This window comes from Pteropus alecto, unplaced genomic scaffold (assembly GCF_000325575.1).
Source record: "Pteropus alecto unplaced genomic scaffold, ASM32557v1 scaffold28, whole genome shotgun sequence".
Taxonomy (NCBI): Eukaryota; Metazoa; Chordata; class Mammalia; order Chiroptera; family Pteropodidae; genus Pteropus; species Pteropus alecto.
This window is the reverse complement of record NW_006441063.1, coordinates 3,618,477-3,633,527: the sequence shown is the minus strand read 5'-3', so window position 1 is coordinate 3,633,527 and position 15,051 is coordinate 3,618,477. Positions and strand designations below refer to the sequence as shown.

The 15,051-nt window shown below is 35.7% G+C and overlaps 1 protein-coding gene across 1 annotated transcript in view; it reads right to left on the bottom strand.

Annotated features, from left to right (window-relative positions):
* Positions 1–8,775: 8,775 nt before the first annotated feature.
* The window catches only part of DYNLT3 (dynein light chain Tctex-type 3), a 10,388-nt gene continuing 4,112 nt past the window's right edge, over positions 8,776–15,051 (bottom strand). The window contains exons 3-5 of the mRNA XM_006918262.3: positions 11,577–11,700; positions 10,846–10,923; positions 8,776–10,563 (exon numbers count right to left, since the gene is read on the bottom strand). Of these exons, the coding sequence (XP_006918324.1) occupies positions 10,487–10,563; positions 10,846–10,923; positions 11,577–11,700 (279 nt within the window). The 3' untranslated portion in view covers positions 8,776–10,486. The remainder of the gene's footprint in view (positions 10,564–10,845; positions 10,924–11,576; positions 11,701–15,051) is intronic.

The window sequence follows — 15,051 nt, the reverse complement described above, 5'->3', positions numbered from 1 at the left end:
ACGGTTTGGTGTCTTTTGCTCAAGTCTTCTTGAGATTCATCCATGTTGTGTGCAGTAGGAGTTTGTTCTTTTTTATTGTGGCATAATCTTCAATCGTATGGCTCCACTGCAATCCATTTATCTATCTGTCCATTAATAAACATTTGGCTTGTTTTCAATCATGAATAAAACTGCTACAAACATTGTTTCGTGTCTTTTGGTAGACATATGCATTCATTTCTCTTGGGCATATATGTAGTAGTTAGATTCCTAGGTCATAGGCTAAGTGTATGTTTAGCTTTAATAGACACTGTCAAATTTTTGTTCCAAAGTAGTTGTCCCAGTTTATAGTCCTACTAGCAACACTGTGAAGGTATAGTAGTTAAGACAGTGTAGTATCAGGGCAAGGATAAAAAAATAGGCAAATCTATATATATAATCAACATTATATATATATATATGTATATATTCGAGTTAACATATTAACAAATCAAATTAATATATGTGTATTATATATATTAACTTGATTGATACTAAATGTGCCATTGAAATTAAGTTAAAAGAAAGGATAATCTTTTCTATAAATGGTGCGGGAGCAATTATATATTCATATGGAATAATATAAACCTTGACCTCTACCTCACACCACACCCTAAAATTAGAGATTAGCATAGACCTAAGTGACCTAAATGGAAAAGATAACAAACAAAATTTTTAGAATAGAACTATACTTATGATCTTAGGGATAGGCAAAGATTTTGTAAACAGTATACAATGAGCACTAACTATAAAAGGAAAAATATTTAACTAGGACTCTATAAAATTAAAAACTTCTGTTCATCAAAAGATATTATCAAGAAAGTGAAAAAACAAGTCACAGACTGGGAGAAGATATTTACAATACATATGTCCATAAAGAACTCATATTCTGAATATATAAAGACCTTGTACAGATCTATAACACAGAGACAAAAAATTTAAAAATGAACAAAACACTTGGACTGTCTTCACAACAAAACATATCTAATTAGCCAATAAACATAAAAATTCTCAATATTACCAGCCATCAGGAAAATGCAAATTAAGATCACAAGGCAGTACTACTTCATATCCACCAATCCAGCTAAAATTTAAATGTACTGGTGTTCGTGAGGACATAGAGCAATTGGAACTCTCAGCCATTTTCAGATATTTAGATATACTAAAATTAACTTTCCCATAACTCTTGAGAAGTCACTTGAGGCTGTATTTTTGAAAAATGAGGAAGTAATCTAAAACAAATGAGGAAATAAGATCTAAAAAGCAACGACTCCAACCCAGGAGAGTAGAGAATTTTCCAGGATTATGGTTGTGCAGAATTTTAGGCTAAGCAGTTATTTCATATAGAAGCAGGAGAAAAGAGTGCTCTAATAAGACCTCCAGGAAATATAGAAACTTGATGGAAGTGATAGAGAGTTGAGTTTCTTGAGCTTATAGTAAAAGCATTTGATGAGAGTTAAAAAAATCACTCTACAAATATTCCCTTTTTAGTGGTATAGTCATGACATTAGAGCCATAGAGAAGGAAAAATAAACTTAACACACAACTCAGCTTGAAGTTAAAAATATTATATATTATATGATATGTAATAATTTAATGTTACAATAATGTAAATGTTTATTTGTTTTCTAATTTTAGAATTAAATAATAGACAAACCATAGAAGTATTAGCTTGATTAAAAAATAGAACATGATCAACCTTGACAATATAAAATTAAAAGTGCAACAGAAGAGGTAGAGTATTGGCAAGACTTGAGGCAGAAAAAGAGATATGCCACCTGTTTACATAGATATATGTATGGGAAATTTCATAGAAATAATTTCACATGCCCATATGTGGCACAGAAATAGCTGATGGCCATCAGATCTGATGGGGAAAATGGACAGATGACAGAGTGTCCAAATGCTCCAGCCCTCTGGGCTTGTGTAGGGTTCTGGAACTATGATCCCAATTCCACGAGTGGCAATAAAGCCATAACCCTAAAGAGACTGATTAGTTTTACTTATATGTGATAGAAGGAGTCTAAAAGGGAAATTAGTTTTGTTAGAGAGAGTCATACATACTTTCAAGTGAAAAGAGTCATATGTCGTGTACACTTCCATCTGGAGACAGACTTTACATCTACAATACATGTATACAAGGATATTTTGCAGTACTAGAAACATCCTAATTGTCCTTCAATAAGAAATTATAGTGCATCCACTGGAATCCTTATAGTACAGTCATATAGTAAGATCTATATGTGTGAGCCCATTAATGGAAAAAAAAAGCCCACTCTGTGTGTGTGTGTGTGTGTGTGTGAGAGAGAGAGAGAGAGAGAGAGAGAGAGATATGGAGACAGAGACAGAGACAGAGACAGAGAGAGAGAGAGAGCCAGTGCAAAGGGGAGTGAGAGGTCGGGAAAGAGACAGAGACAGAGACAGAGACAGAGACAGAGACAGAGACAGTGCTTAAGGGCATGAGAAAGGTCTGGAAAGATGCACACCAAACTATTGATATGATAATCTAGGAAAGTAAGAGAGAATTTGGGGTTAGGTGAAAAGTAACTCTATATTTTTATATTACGCTTTATATTATTTTAAAAATATTTTCATCAGATTTTACATGATCAGATTTGTGCATGGATGTTATTTACAAAACATTAGCCTATTCTAAGTTTTGGTGAGGAATGCAATTTCAAACAGCCCTTTTTATGCCATCCCTCTTTTTAAAACTCTTCAAGCCTTTCTACTGGTTCAGGAAAGACCCCCGACTTTTTCACATGACTTAAAAAGGGACTGTGTTTACTTCTTTGGATGCACTTCTTCCCTTCTTGATATTATATCTAATACCAAGGGGACTGGAAAGTGCCATCTTGCCATGTGCCTGCAAGTAATACTGGACACTTTTGGAGAATGGCACTAGTTCATGATTCTTTTTGTATGCAAAATATACTCAGCCCATGCCAAGGTTGACAATCCAACCCCAAAGTTCTTTCATCGTGTCACAGTATGAAGCTCAAAGTCTGGGAACGTTACTTGATACCCATGAGTTACTGTAATTTCTACTTGCAAACCAGTCAATTCTCAGTTAACAGCCAATAACACATTAGTAGAATTGTTTCTAACACTTGGGAAAAGGAAGAGCATATCCTAACCCAGCAAATGTCTGACATGGTGGAGAAGTCCACCGATGTCAGTGAGGCTGTGAGGCAGGCAGCATCTGTAGCCACAGCTGCAGCCAGAAGGGATGACATCCCCTCAATAGTGTGTAACATAGTTGATCACAGCCTCCTCCTTGCAAAACTTATTTGACTTTTTAGGACCCCACACTCTTCTAATTTCCTTCTTACTTCACCACCTATCCCACAGTCTTTCCCATTCCAGTAAAAAAAACCCTCCAAAACCTTAGCCTATCCCTGCCTCTTTTTTCTCTCATATACCACATGCAATTCATTATCAAATCCTGTCAACCTTACCTTCAAAACATTTCCAGAATCTGACCTTTACTGCTTCTCATCACCTCCACTGCTACCATTCTAGTTTAAGCCACCATCATCTCTTACCTGCACTATTGCAATGGCCTCCTAACTGGGCTCTTTGCTAATGTCCCTGCCCACCTACAGTAGCCACAGTAATCATATTACTCCTCTGCTCGAGACCATCAGTGCTATATCATCTCACACAGAAATGGTCCTATATGATTGAATCTTTTGTTATTTATTTGGTCTTACTTCCCATCACTCTCTCTTTCTCACTCAGCTCCAGCCACACTGGCCACCTTGCCATCTCTCAAACATAGCAAGACTGGCTTCACCTCAAGATCTTTATACTTGTGGTTCTCTCTGCCTGGAATTCATCTTCTCTCACAAATCTGTGTGACTCCCTCCTTCACCTCCTTCAGATCTCAGCTAAAATATCACCTTTTTATTGGAGAAGTCTGCTTTGATAATTCCATCCGAAACAGCAGCCCTGCCACTGTCCCCTCTCTGAATCACTCTCTCACCATTGTATTACTTCATATTTATTATTACTTCTATGTAATACTTATTACCATCTGGAACATGTTTATTGTCTGCCTTTCCACTAGAATGTAAGCTCCACAAGGGAAGAGTTTTGTTCATTTGTCTCCCCAGGGCCTGGAACAGTGTCTGGCACATAGTGAGCACTAAGTAAATATTTACAGCATGAACCACTGACCTCACCCTGTGTTATGTGTGGGAAGAGAACAGATAAAGAGAGTAGATATTGGGGGTTTGGCAAGAGGAGGCCTGGAAGGGCCACTGAGAAATAAAAATGAGATAGTCCTGAAAGACTCCTTGAATAATACAAAAGGATCTGGAATGCTGATGATTTCTCTGAATAAGAGTTCCTCCAAACCAGACTGCTGCTATTTCTCCTGTTTATACTCAAGGCCTGGGAAATGTGAGTTCCAGTGCAATGGGTTTAGTTTGACAGATTTTAACTATTTTTAACAAATGAATATATTTTATAGAAAAAGCTGGAGATCTATGACTATACATCATGAGTAAGGAATAAAAGCTAGCAGAGGTCCATCCTTTGAATCTCAAGAAGAGCACAATCTGGTTTATACTTCAGTACCCAATCAATGGTATCATTCTGTGCCCTAGTGGCAGCACAGTTAAACTACACAGAAAGATACATTCTTTGAAGAAGACAGGCAAAACAAAAATGTCAAGGTTATAGCTCCAGAAGCATGTAGCAATCATGTGTGTGTGTGCATGCATGTGTTTGTTTGGAATAAAGATCTCCCAATGTTTTTCCCCCATGAAACCTGACCGTGCTTCCTTACTCATGTGACTTCAGCATCAAAGGGGATCAGTTGAATGGAAGATACTCCCCTAGCACAGCTAGGTTTGGTTATAAAACACTCACTCCAATCCAGGCCCTAGACAACCTGCTCTCATAAACATCTGCCAAATGTGTTTGTAGAAAGGATTTCTTTTGTGGCTGGGAGGTTGGCATAGGCAGCCTCAAAGTCCCCTACAACTTAGGAGTTTACAACTTTATGATGAGCCTGTCTCACTCCACTCTCATCTAGTCTTAGTCTGGGCATCCCTAACTTTCCAACTCTGACTAGATGGGAGTGGAGTGACACAGGCTCATCATAAAGTTATAAACTCCTAAGTTGGGTATCCCTGACTTCCACTTGCTGGTGGCATCTACAACCCCCTTGAATTTTTTACCTTGTACTTCTAACTTCTAACAATAAAGTTCTTACTCTTGGGTTTGTGTGAATGGAGACCTTATCTCTAAAATGTGTCCTGATCACAGCTGACTCCTTGCTAATGGTCCTCTTAACTTTAACATGCATAAGAATCACCAGAGGAGAATGTCAAAAATGGAGAATTCCAATTCTTCCCCATCTCATCCTCCAACTCTGATTTAGAGCATCAAGGATGGGGCCTGGGCATTTTCATTTTATCTAGCACTTCAGGTCTCTGCACTATAAGTAGTCTGTGGATGACACTTGGGAAACAGGGGCCAAAAGGGTAGCATAAGAGAAGAGGGTTCTGAAGCCCCTCCTCTGACACAGCCCTGAACTCTTAAAAGCAAAGAGTCAATAAATTTGCAAATGTCATAGGTAGAATTTGGCCTTCTCATAAGATATATCCTGTATGCTGACTTGGAGACAAATATGACCCAAAGTAGCAAAGATCTCTCATTGCAGCTACTAATCACTCTCATTCTGTCTTCCTGGCTTCAGGATCATGGCCAAATTTGACCAAGCTTCCTACTTGAACCTGCTTCCTTGCTTGATGCCAGTCTTAAGCATGGGATTTTCTATTTGTCCCTTTTTTAGTTCTGTAAATCCCTGTAATATATGGGGGGAAAAGTACCAGAGAAGCTCCTGGACAGGTACAAAGGGTTAGTTTGGCATCAAATATCCATTAGATGGATACTCTTGGTTTATATTATTTTTATTCCATGTTATTAAAATTAAAAAGAAACTATTTGTTCCCTACATTTTTTAAGTGACTAAAGTACAGCTTAGAAAGGTAAAATGATTCCTTCGAGGTAACCTAGCCAACTGGAGGTAGAGCCAGGACAAAATGTAGGCCTTCTTTCTCACAGTCAAGTGCTATTGTTGGCATCAGAGAGGCAAAGTTACGGATGGACACTGAAGAGTGAACCCTAGTGAATAATGCTCCCTGTTATTTAGATAACTTAACAAACATTATTTGCCTCAACAAATGAAAAACCAAACCCTATGGCATCTTTTAGTTTTGCTCCCTGCCTGGCTCCCTAGATCTACCAGTCATGAGTTACAAAGAATTGAAACTCCATTATATCTCTTACATTTACACATTTCTCTCCTACTTCCACAGTAATTGCTATGGTTCAGGACAGTCATCCAGAAGAAACTATTACAAGTTCTATGCAGCACACGCATACACATACACACTTGTGTATGCACACACAAACATACATAAACAAATAAATATAATTATAAATAAAGAATTGGGCAGGTATGGTATCCTGAGCATGACTAAAAGAGCAGGCCCAGTGTGTATAATTTCTGTGCTTTGTTGGGGGAATATGTTGTGATTCTCAATTAATCCCATTTTAGAATGAATAATCGTAAAGGCTGGCACAGGATCTCTTTAGCCATATATGTATACATTGTATATTTGTACAGAAGATGTTATTTTCAAAACTCTTGTTATTTTTCTTCTTAAATTACGATTATTTTTATTTTTAAGATATAATTTTTTAACTGGCTAGGAAACACTCCTTACTCTAATGTAGGAGTTGGTAAATTTTAGCTAACCTGCCACTTGTTTTTTGTAAATAAAATTTTATCAGAGGACAGTCACACCTATTGTCTATGGCTGCTTTCACACTAGGACAGCATACTTGAGTAGTTGCAAAGGCCTACAAAAATCTCAAATATTTACTATTAGACTCTTTGCAGAAGTTTGTATTAATTTAATCTATTTTTTATTTTTATTTTTTGACTTAAACAACAGAAATTTATTCTCACATTTCTAGAGGCTGAGAAGTTCAAAATCAAGGCACTAGCACATTTGGTGTCTAGTGGGAACCTGCTTCTTGGTTTGCAGATGGCAGAAAAAGGGATCATTTTGGGTGTATTCTGCATGAGCACTAAATGTGAAAGCCTGTGTCAGCTCGTGCAATTTAACCCAAATTCCTAGCCAACAAAATTAAAGGTTAAGGAAGGGTCAGTACAGGCCACAATCTGGCAATTTTCATGGAGATTTTCTCCATAAGGCACTACAGGGGATGAAAATGAATGACAGAACTTTCACTGATTAATAATACTGCCACATATAAAACTCTGCCCTGAGAAATCCAGATTGAAATGTCTCAAGTTAGAAGCTGGCATACATAAAAATATATCTAAAAAGATAAAGCATTCGGTAAAGTAAAAAGGTATGTATTGTGGCATGAAGAAAATCGAATACATAGTACTGGATAAACCCCAGCATCAAATTCCCTGACCTGGTCAGGCAGAGCTACAAAGAAACTTCATCTTTAAAGGATTCCAGAGTGGGGCAGCTGCCACCATGTGGTGCCCTACAGGGAAGAAACATACCATACCAGGGGTGCTGCAAATGCCTGTACAAAGTTCTAGCTCTATCGTTGAGATCCTTAGAAACCATTTTGGGAAGAGAGACTCTTCATGAAGCAATTGGAGGCTACTTCTAATTAGCCTGGATTGTCAATATACTCTACATATGTCCAAGGATGACAGGGAGTTACATTAAATGGGACCACAGTGAGAAATACAGGGTTTACAATTAGAAAAGGTGGGCTAGAATCTCCTGGACAACTAAAGTTAGCATGTATTGATTTTGGCCATCTAAATCTTGTAAGGGCTGAATGCTTAAGATCATTTTATAGGGTACTTAATATGCAAAGGTCAATTTTACTAAATTACTAGACATTGAAAACTATAAGCCTCTTAAGCCATAAATATAGCTCTACCTTCTGGATTATGAAACAAATTCCCCTTGGAGAGATTCTAGCACATGGGGTGAAATTTTCAATTCATCTCTCAAACTTTTCTTTCATGTCTGCTTTAAGAAAGCCCTAGTGTCTATGCCATAAAAAGTCACAGATTTTTCTCCCATTTTTAAAAAGCTGTTTTATCAAGGATAGGCAGGATTTTCTAACTCACACTTTGAAAATATAATCTGTAGCACTGTAAGATTACTTTTAAAAAGTGATGATGAATGTAGGTGGTGGAAATGCTTTCAGTGACTCATAATTAGATAACACCCAACTTGGAGAAAAGAGCAAAAACTACTTTTTACTAGAGAAAATATAATGAGATGTTGCCATCATTTAGGACAGCATAATGGTACTTTACAAACATAAAATTACAGCTTTACAAAAATCTGAGTTAGTACTTAACATTTGAATACCCTAATTTTACATACTTAAAGTCATTAATTAAAAAAATGCAACAACTCAATTGCAAATTGCAAACAGGACAAAATTCCTTGCGAGAAATAGTCATTAAAAGCTAATAGTTATAGACTATGTATTACACTGACTTTTCAAAATGAAATTTGTGTTGAAATCATAAAATAAAAGGAATAAACTAGAAACTATTAATTATGTTATAATGGTGAATCCTGAGTTCGGGCTGCTATTTTAACAGTATTTATTCTGTACGATATATCTATATGGTCTGACATTCATTACTCTTCCTCATTCCTATTTAGAATTTCTTAAGAGTATGTACAATGCCATTTCTTTCACTATTCAATGATCATCCAGAAGCAAAAGTACAGCACAGGAAGATAATCTTTATTATATTTTAACTAGAAACAGAGCAGACAGCAAGTTCACGAGGTATTTCCGATTATTATTCTTTTAAGATCAAGCCTCAATAACGATAATCAAAATTAGTCTTAACTGCACAGATAGTTTGGTCACTATTATAATCTTCAAGGGCACTAAAGCCAGCAGCGTAAAGTAACATAAACGTAATGACTATGAGAATTTTCGACATGCCAATAATGTAGATCACTGCATTAAACTCTACCTTTGCATTTTCTTATATATTCTTCTTAAACACCAACAATTATTGTTACTCAGCAAAATATCAAACATGCACATAGTATTCCTACAAGAATACTATCTTAATATTGTCAGTATTAATACCAAGCTTTCCTTCCCCCCAAAATTCAATGAATCATGGTTCCACTCCCTATAGGTATTAGTGTTAGTGGTAACATGCAAACTTCATTTTGTTTTCAAGGTTAAATAGCAGATCAAATTCGCATTTGGTGACCAGCTGTGTACCTTAATTTTTCATCTTTTATTTTCTTAATAAATTTAACTACATTTCATAAGCCCTGAGATTTTCAATAACCTGCTAATGATTGTATACTTTTAATTTACGCTTTATTCCATTTAATTTGAACCCCACATAAGTATTTAAAATTATTTACAGATGTAGCAATGACAAAATTTACTACTTGTACAGTCAGACTGCTAATAAGGCCTTTAAGTTAACAGTTGCATATTTTATGCATTTTTTTACTTGCTAGGAGCAATTCTTAATATTACATCTATGATTTTCTGTCAGCACTGTGCTTTCCATTTTGCTTGCTTCTACATGGATAACCAGATTCACTTTGTTCCTCTCTTGTAAAAGAACTCTTTTTTTTTATTCCCCAAACATAAATGTTAGTTGTCCAACTGAAAAGAAACTTAGAATTTGAACAGCATATTGATAATGATAATGAGTACCAGAGAAATATGCTCATAACAAGCATTCAATACATGTTTGTTACACATGGAATATGTGAATTATAAGGCAGCAGTTAGTCATATATTTTTGATCATATACTATAACTCATTCTGTTTAACTAGAGAATTCAGTTTACCAGATTTAACTCATCCTCAGATGTAAATTTAAGAATTTGAAATTTTACAAACTGTTTTAACAGTTCTCATATAATCAAGTTAATAATAGTTGCTACTATAATATTAGTCAATAGAAAAAAAAAAAAAAACAATTACTTTCCACTAAGCCATATGTACAACTGAGGAAAATAAATAAAAAGCTAAGAAGTGTTAGCTAACTATTATTTTCTCCAGATTTATCCTTGCAGTTCTTTTTGTTCTTATATTTATCCCTGTTAAATTCTCTGAAACTGAAAAAGAATTTTATTATCTGAATGAATTTCTTATCCCCTTAGGTACATAACATTGGTGAAAAGCTGGTGTAAATATGATTGTATTTTCATGTCATGCCATGATTCTGTATTTGTTTTTTGCTGACATTAATTTTTTTCCTATTTAAGTGATTCTATATAGAATATGAGATAATTTTCCAACTTACTAGGAGATTGCTTGCTTATAATATTCAGTTTTTGTTGATAGCTTTGAAGCATATTGCACATTTGTCATCTAGCACATTAATAAGTAACTGTTACTCTTTTTAGAAAGGATACACTGACAAATTTAAAGCAGAAACATTTTTAGTCTGTCACAGGACAATTGCAATGGCAAAAACATTGACGATACAATTCATGGTTCGGTTCTCCCATCTTACGGTACAGGTTCCTAAAAACACATGCAGAAAAGGACTTAGAAAAACCAGCAAAACATCAAAATTTCCAGAGAATGTATATACATTTTTCATAGGTTTAAATATCTTGTTTCCTACAATCTGTTAAATCTTCACATTTCACATTTGTCTGAAATCATAGTTACTAGGTTCAAAGTAATTCTGTTGATAAAGTCTTTTCAGAATTTAATTAGAGATAAATAAACATTTGATAATAAGTGCACTGTTTGACTTTGCCAGAAGTTGGATTCTGTTTGAATTGGCTTAAGGTCTCTTACCATCAGATGTGACATCCCAAAAGCATGAGCTGGCTGTATGAAAGCCGTATGCACTCCTCTGGACCACTGCACAGGTCACTAAAAATAAAGTCACCAAATGAAGACACTTACAAATAAAGGAAAAGATATCCACAATCTCAGTGTTTGAGTTCAGAGCTTTACAAGGTGTAAAAATAACAGAAAACAGAGAATTCAGAAAATGGATTGGAAAAAAAAAATAACGGGTCTCTCATCTTATTTACTACCCTGATTTTGTCCTCACTGGATCCAGTCTGTTGCCCATAACCACTGGAGCAGGAAAATTCTGGGCCAATTTATGTGCCTTGTCTCATGGGCAACATTCAGACACAGAAACGAAGAAAATATTCCCACTTTACAATTATTGTGTGGCACTTCACAGTCCTACATGCAAGGAGGCATGGGGCTACTGAAAGGAAGACAGCAGAACTCAGCAGGTTTGGGTGGAAAGAGATAACTGATGCAAATGTAAAAGGTGATGCTACCAAGGACAGTTATATGGTTGGCAGGAGCTTAAACTGCTTTGGTGTAGCAAAAGATCTCCATCTTATAAGTATTACCATATATTATCTTTGGATGAATAATTGAGAAGTCTCTCATATCCTATTAGTATCTAACTTGAGTGTCTATAATTCATTTATAGTCTCTAAATTCAGAAAAAAACCACAAGGACAAAGGTGAGTAAACTTGTGAGGAAGGACACCAATACTTACCAATATATTTATAAGCTTTTCCCAGCTTAACCAAATGTGCTAAGGATTGTTCCACTATGCTTGCGGTCCATTGGTTGATGTTGTTCTGATTATAATCTTCACCACCCAAAACTCCATCTATACACTAAAAGGACAAAGGACAATTAAACAAATTAAACACAAATTGCAGCAAAAATTTATTCAAAATATAAAATGCATTTATAACCCATTAAAGCATCTTAGAAAATATACATCTGGTGAGTATTTATTATGCACTGCAATTGTTTAAGGATCTTCAAAGCATTTCTGCACGTATTGTCTCACTCTAGGTGATACTATGGGCCACATAAAGATAAATATGGTATGGCTTCGGTTGTAAAGAACTTAATCTAGCAGAGAAGCTAATAAGAGAACTATATAACACAAGGAAGACTAATCAAGGGTGATAAGCTATGTCATAAAAGAATTATGAAGAGTGGAGATTTAAAAAGGGTGATATCAATTGGTTAAAGAATGGCTTTGAAACCAGTGAGATTTGAACTAGGTTTCAGATGCTAAAACAAAGGACGAAACCAATTTAAAATTTTAATTCTTATGTATAATAATTACATTCTCATTCATATTAAGTAATTGCTTAGCTATAAAACTGGCACACCTGCCATTAAAGTAAATCAACAAATGCTACTTTTCGGGTGCTCTAGAAAGGGAAAGTTAAAAATTTTCCACAGTGCTTACTTGCTTCCACTTCTGATACCTGATTAAGAGCACTGGTTTAGTATCACAATCTTAGGTTTTAAGGTCATCACTGCCACCTAATCATTGTACGACAATTTGCAAGTGACTTAACTTCTTGAAGCCCCTATTTTCCTAATCTTTAAAGTAGAGATAAAAGCCTCATCTATTCAGGTTGTTGTGAGGATGGAATGACATAACGAGTGCCATGTGCTCAAACACAGTGACTGTCACAGAGTAAGTACATAAATAATGTTAGATATTATCGTCGTTGTTGTTATCATTATTACTGCTTATTTTGTTTTTCAAGTTCTATCGAGATATAATTGACAAATAAGATCATGTAAGTTTAAAGTGTACAATGTGATGATTTGATACACATATATATTGTGAAATAATTACCATGATAAGGTTAACAAATTCATCATTTTACATATCACCTTTTTTTGCATGTGCAGTGAGAACATTTAAGATCTACTCTCGGTCTATGGCCATGCCACTCGGAACATGCCCAATCTCATCTGATCTTGTCTGATCTCAAAAGCTAAGTAGGGTCGGGCCTGGTTAGTACTTGGATGGGAGACTGCCTAGGAATATCGGGTGCTGTAGGCTTTAAAATAAACAAACAAACAAACAAACAAACAAATAAATAAATAAAAAGATTTCTGATAATTTTAAAAAAAGACCTACTCTCAGCAACTTTCAAGTATACAATACAGCATTGTTAACTATAGTCACCACACAGTACATTAGGTCCTCAGAACTTACTCATCTTCTAACTGGAAATTTGAATCCTTTGACCAACATCTCCCCATTTCCCACACCCTCCAGCTCTTGGCAATGACCACCTTACTCTCTGTTTCTGTGAGTTTGGCTTTTTTAGATGCCACGTATAAATGAGATCATGTGGTATTTGTCTTTCTCTGACTTATTTTGCAGCTATTATTTTATATTCGAGTGATATAGCCTAGATAATAAAGCACTCATTCACTTATAGAATTCCTCTGAATCACACAAACACACACATGTAAATCATTTACTACAATTAGATTTTAATAAAAAATCATAAAGGCACTAATTAATATAGAATGTTAAGCTGGATAGCATCAAAACTTCACTAATGAGATAATGTTTAAAAAAAAGAGTTAAATTTAGAGAGACTGAAGAAAGAAACAGGGCTCAAATTATTCTCCTAGAGTGTTCAACAACATGACAGAGTTAGGAGGGCCAGTGGCCCAAAGGTCAGTGCAACAGGGTTTTAATTCTGGCTTTACCATCCCCAAGCCGTTGACCTTTGGGCAAATCTTTTCCTCTCCCTAGACTGACTTTCCTTAACGGGAAACTAAGAGCACTCGTTTTTCTTCTGGGCTATCTAAACTTCAGAAAACATCATGAGGCTGTGGATCCCACTGTAAATAAGCCTGCTAATTACTATGAATTAACATTTAGCTTTCTTAATTTTATCATTAACCAGGAGGCTCACTAGGTAATGAGGTCCTAACCTGTCTGTACTTCCAGGGCCAAACTCAGAATGTGGGCACGTGGCAGGCACTCAGTAAATGTTTGTTGTTGAAGTAATATTGCCTTTGATAGACTCTCTGGGCATCCAAAATCAAATCTACTTTAGACTAAGTTCCATGTTAACTCCATTTGTAACTCAATTTTTCTTTGAGAATTTGTTTGTGGGTAAATTCTATTACTGACAATAAATAAAATATATGCATGTCACTGATAAGTAAGTGGCTCCAAGACTTCAGAGGGAAAAATATTAGCATAGGGGTTCAGAACAAGAAATCTAAGGAAAGAAGAAATCAGTAAGGGATAAGGAAAACAGAAATACCTACTGAAACTGTGTAAGCATCTAGAAAGTGCTGAAACATTTTAAAATAGTGCTCTCTCCCTCTCTTCTCAAGCCTTTCCAGTGCCTCTAAGGCAAAGAGAGTTGGCTCATGGGAAGAGAGCAGGGGAGAGGATAGACATAGAACTGAAAGTCACTTGTAGCAAACATGAGATTTCTTTGAAGTCTCATATTTCATATAAAAATTCAAGTGAAGCCTGCTTTTGACTTCATAGTGTCAGTTTTTTCATTAAAAATGTTTTTGGTTAAAGTATTCATATTACTTAACTACCTCTTGCCAAGTATTTAAGTAAAACTGATGCTCTAAAAGACACCCGGTACCTCCTAGCCTCATCCAGCCACCACCAAGTATGTGTATCCTAGTTTAAGAAGCATGGCTCTTTTAATTTAATAAAACATCAAAGTAACACATGCACATGGTTTTAAAATTCCAATGGAAGAGAAGATCTTACAATGAAAAGCGAGAATCCCTTCCCCAGTGTCTCTCCCTAGAGGAAATATCATCAGAGAACAACTAATTTTTTAATTTCTTCTAAGGGTTACTTACGTATCTCCAAATAATGTTTACATCACTATTTCTTGATTTACAAATTATAGGCATCATCCCTAGAGCTCCTGCTATAAAAGATGAAAATTTAGTTCCCTCAGACCACCTGCCACCTTCCTCTCCCCTTCCGCCAATATAGTGAATTCACTATTTTTACTTGAATATATTTGCACCATTAGGAGCATGTTTCTTTTCTACTCCTGGCAGTTCCCTCCACACAGAGAATTCTTCCTTAACATTCCTGGCCTCTTGCCTCTTGTGAGTTATCTGGTTGGTAAGTGACAATTGTTATTCCACCATTCTCATTTGGGAGAGCCAATCTCCCAAATGCCTTGGATGTGGGTATTTGGTTTCTCTTT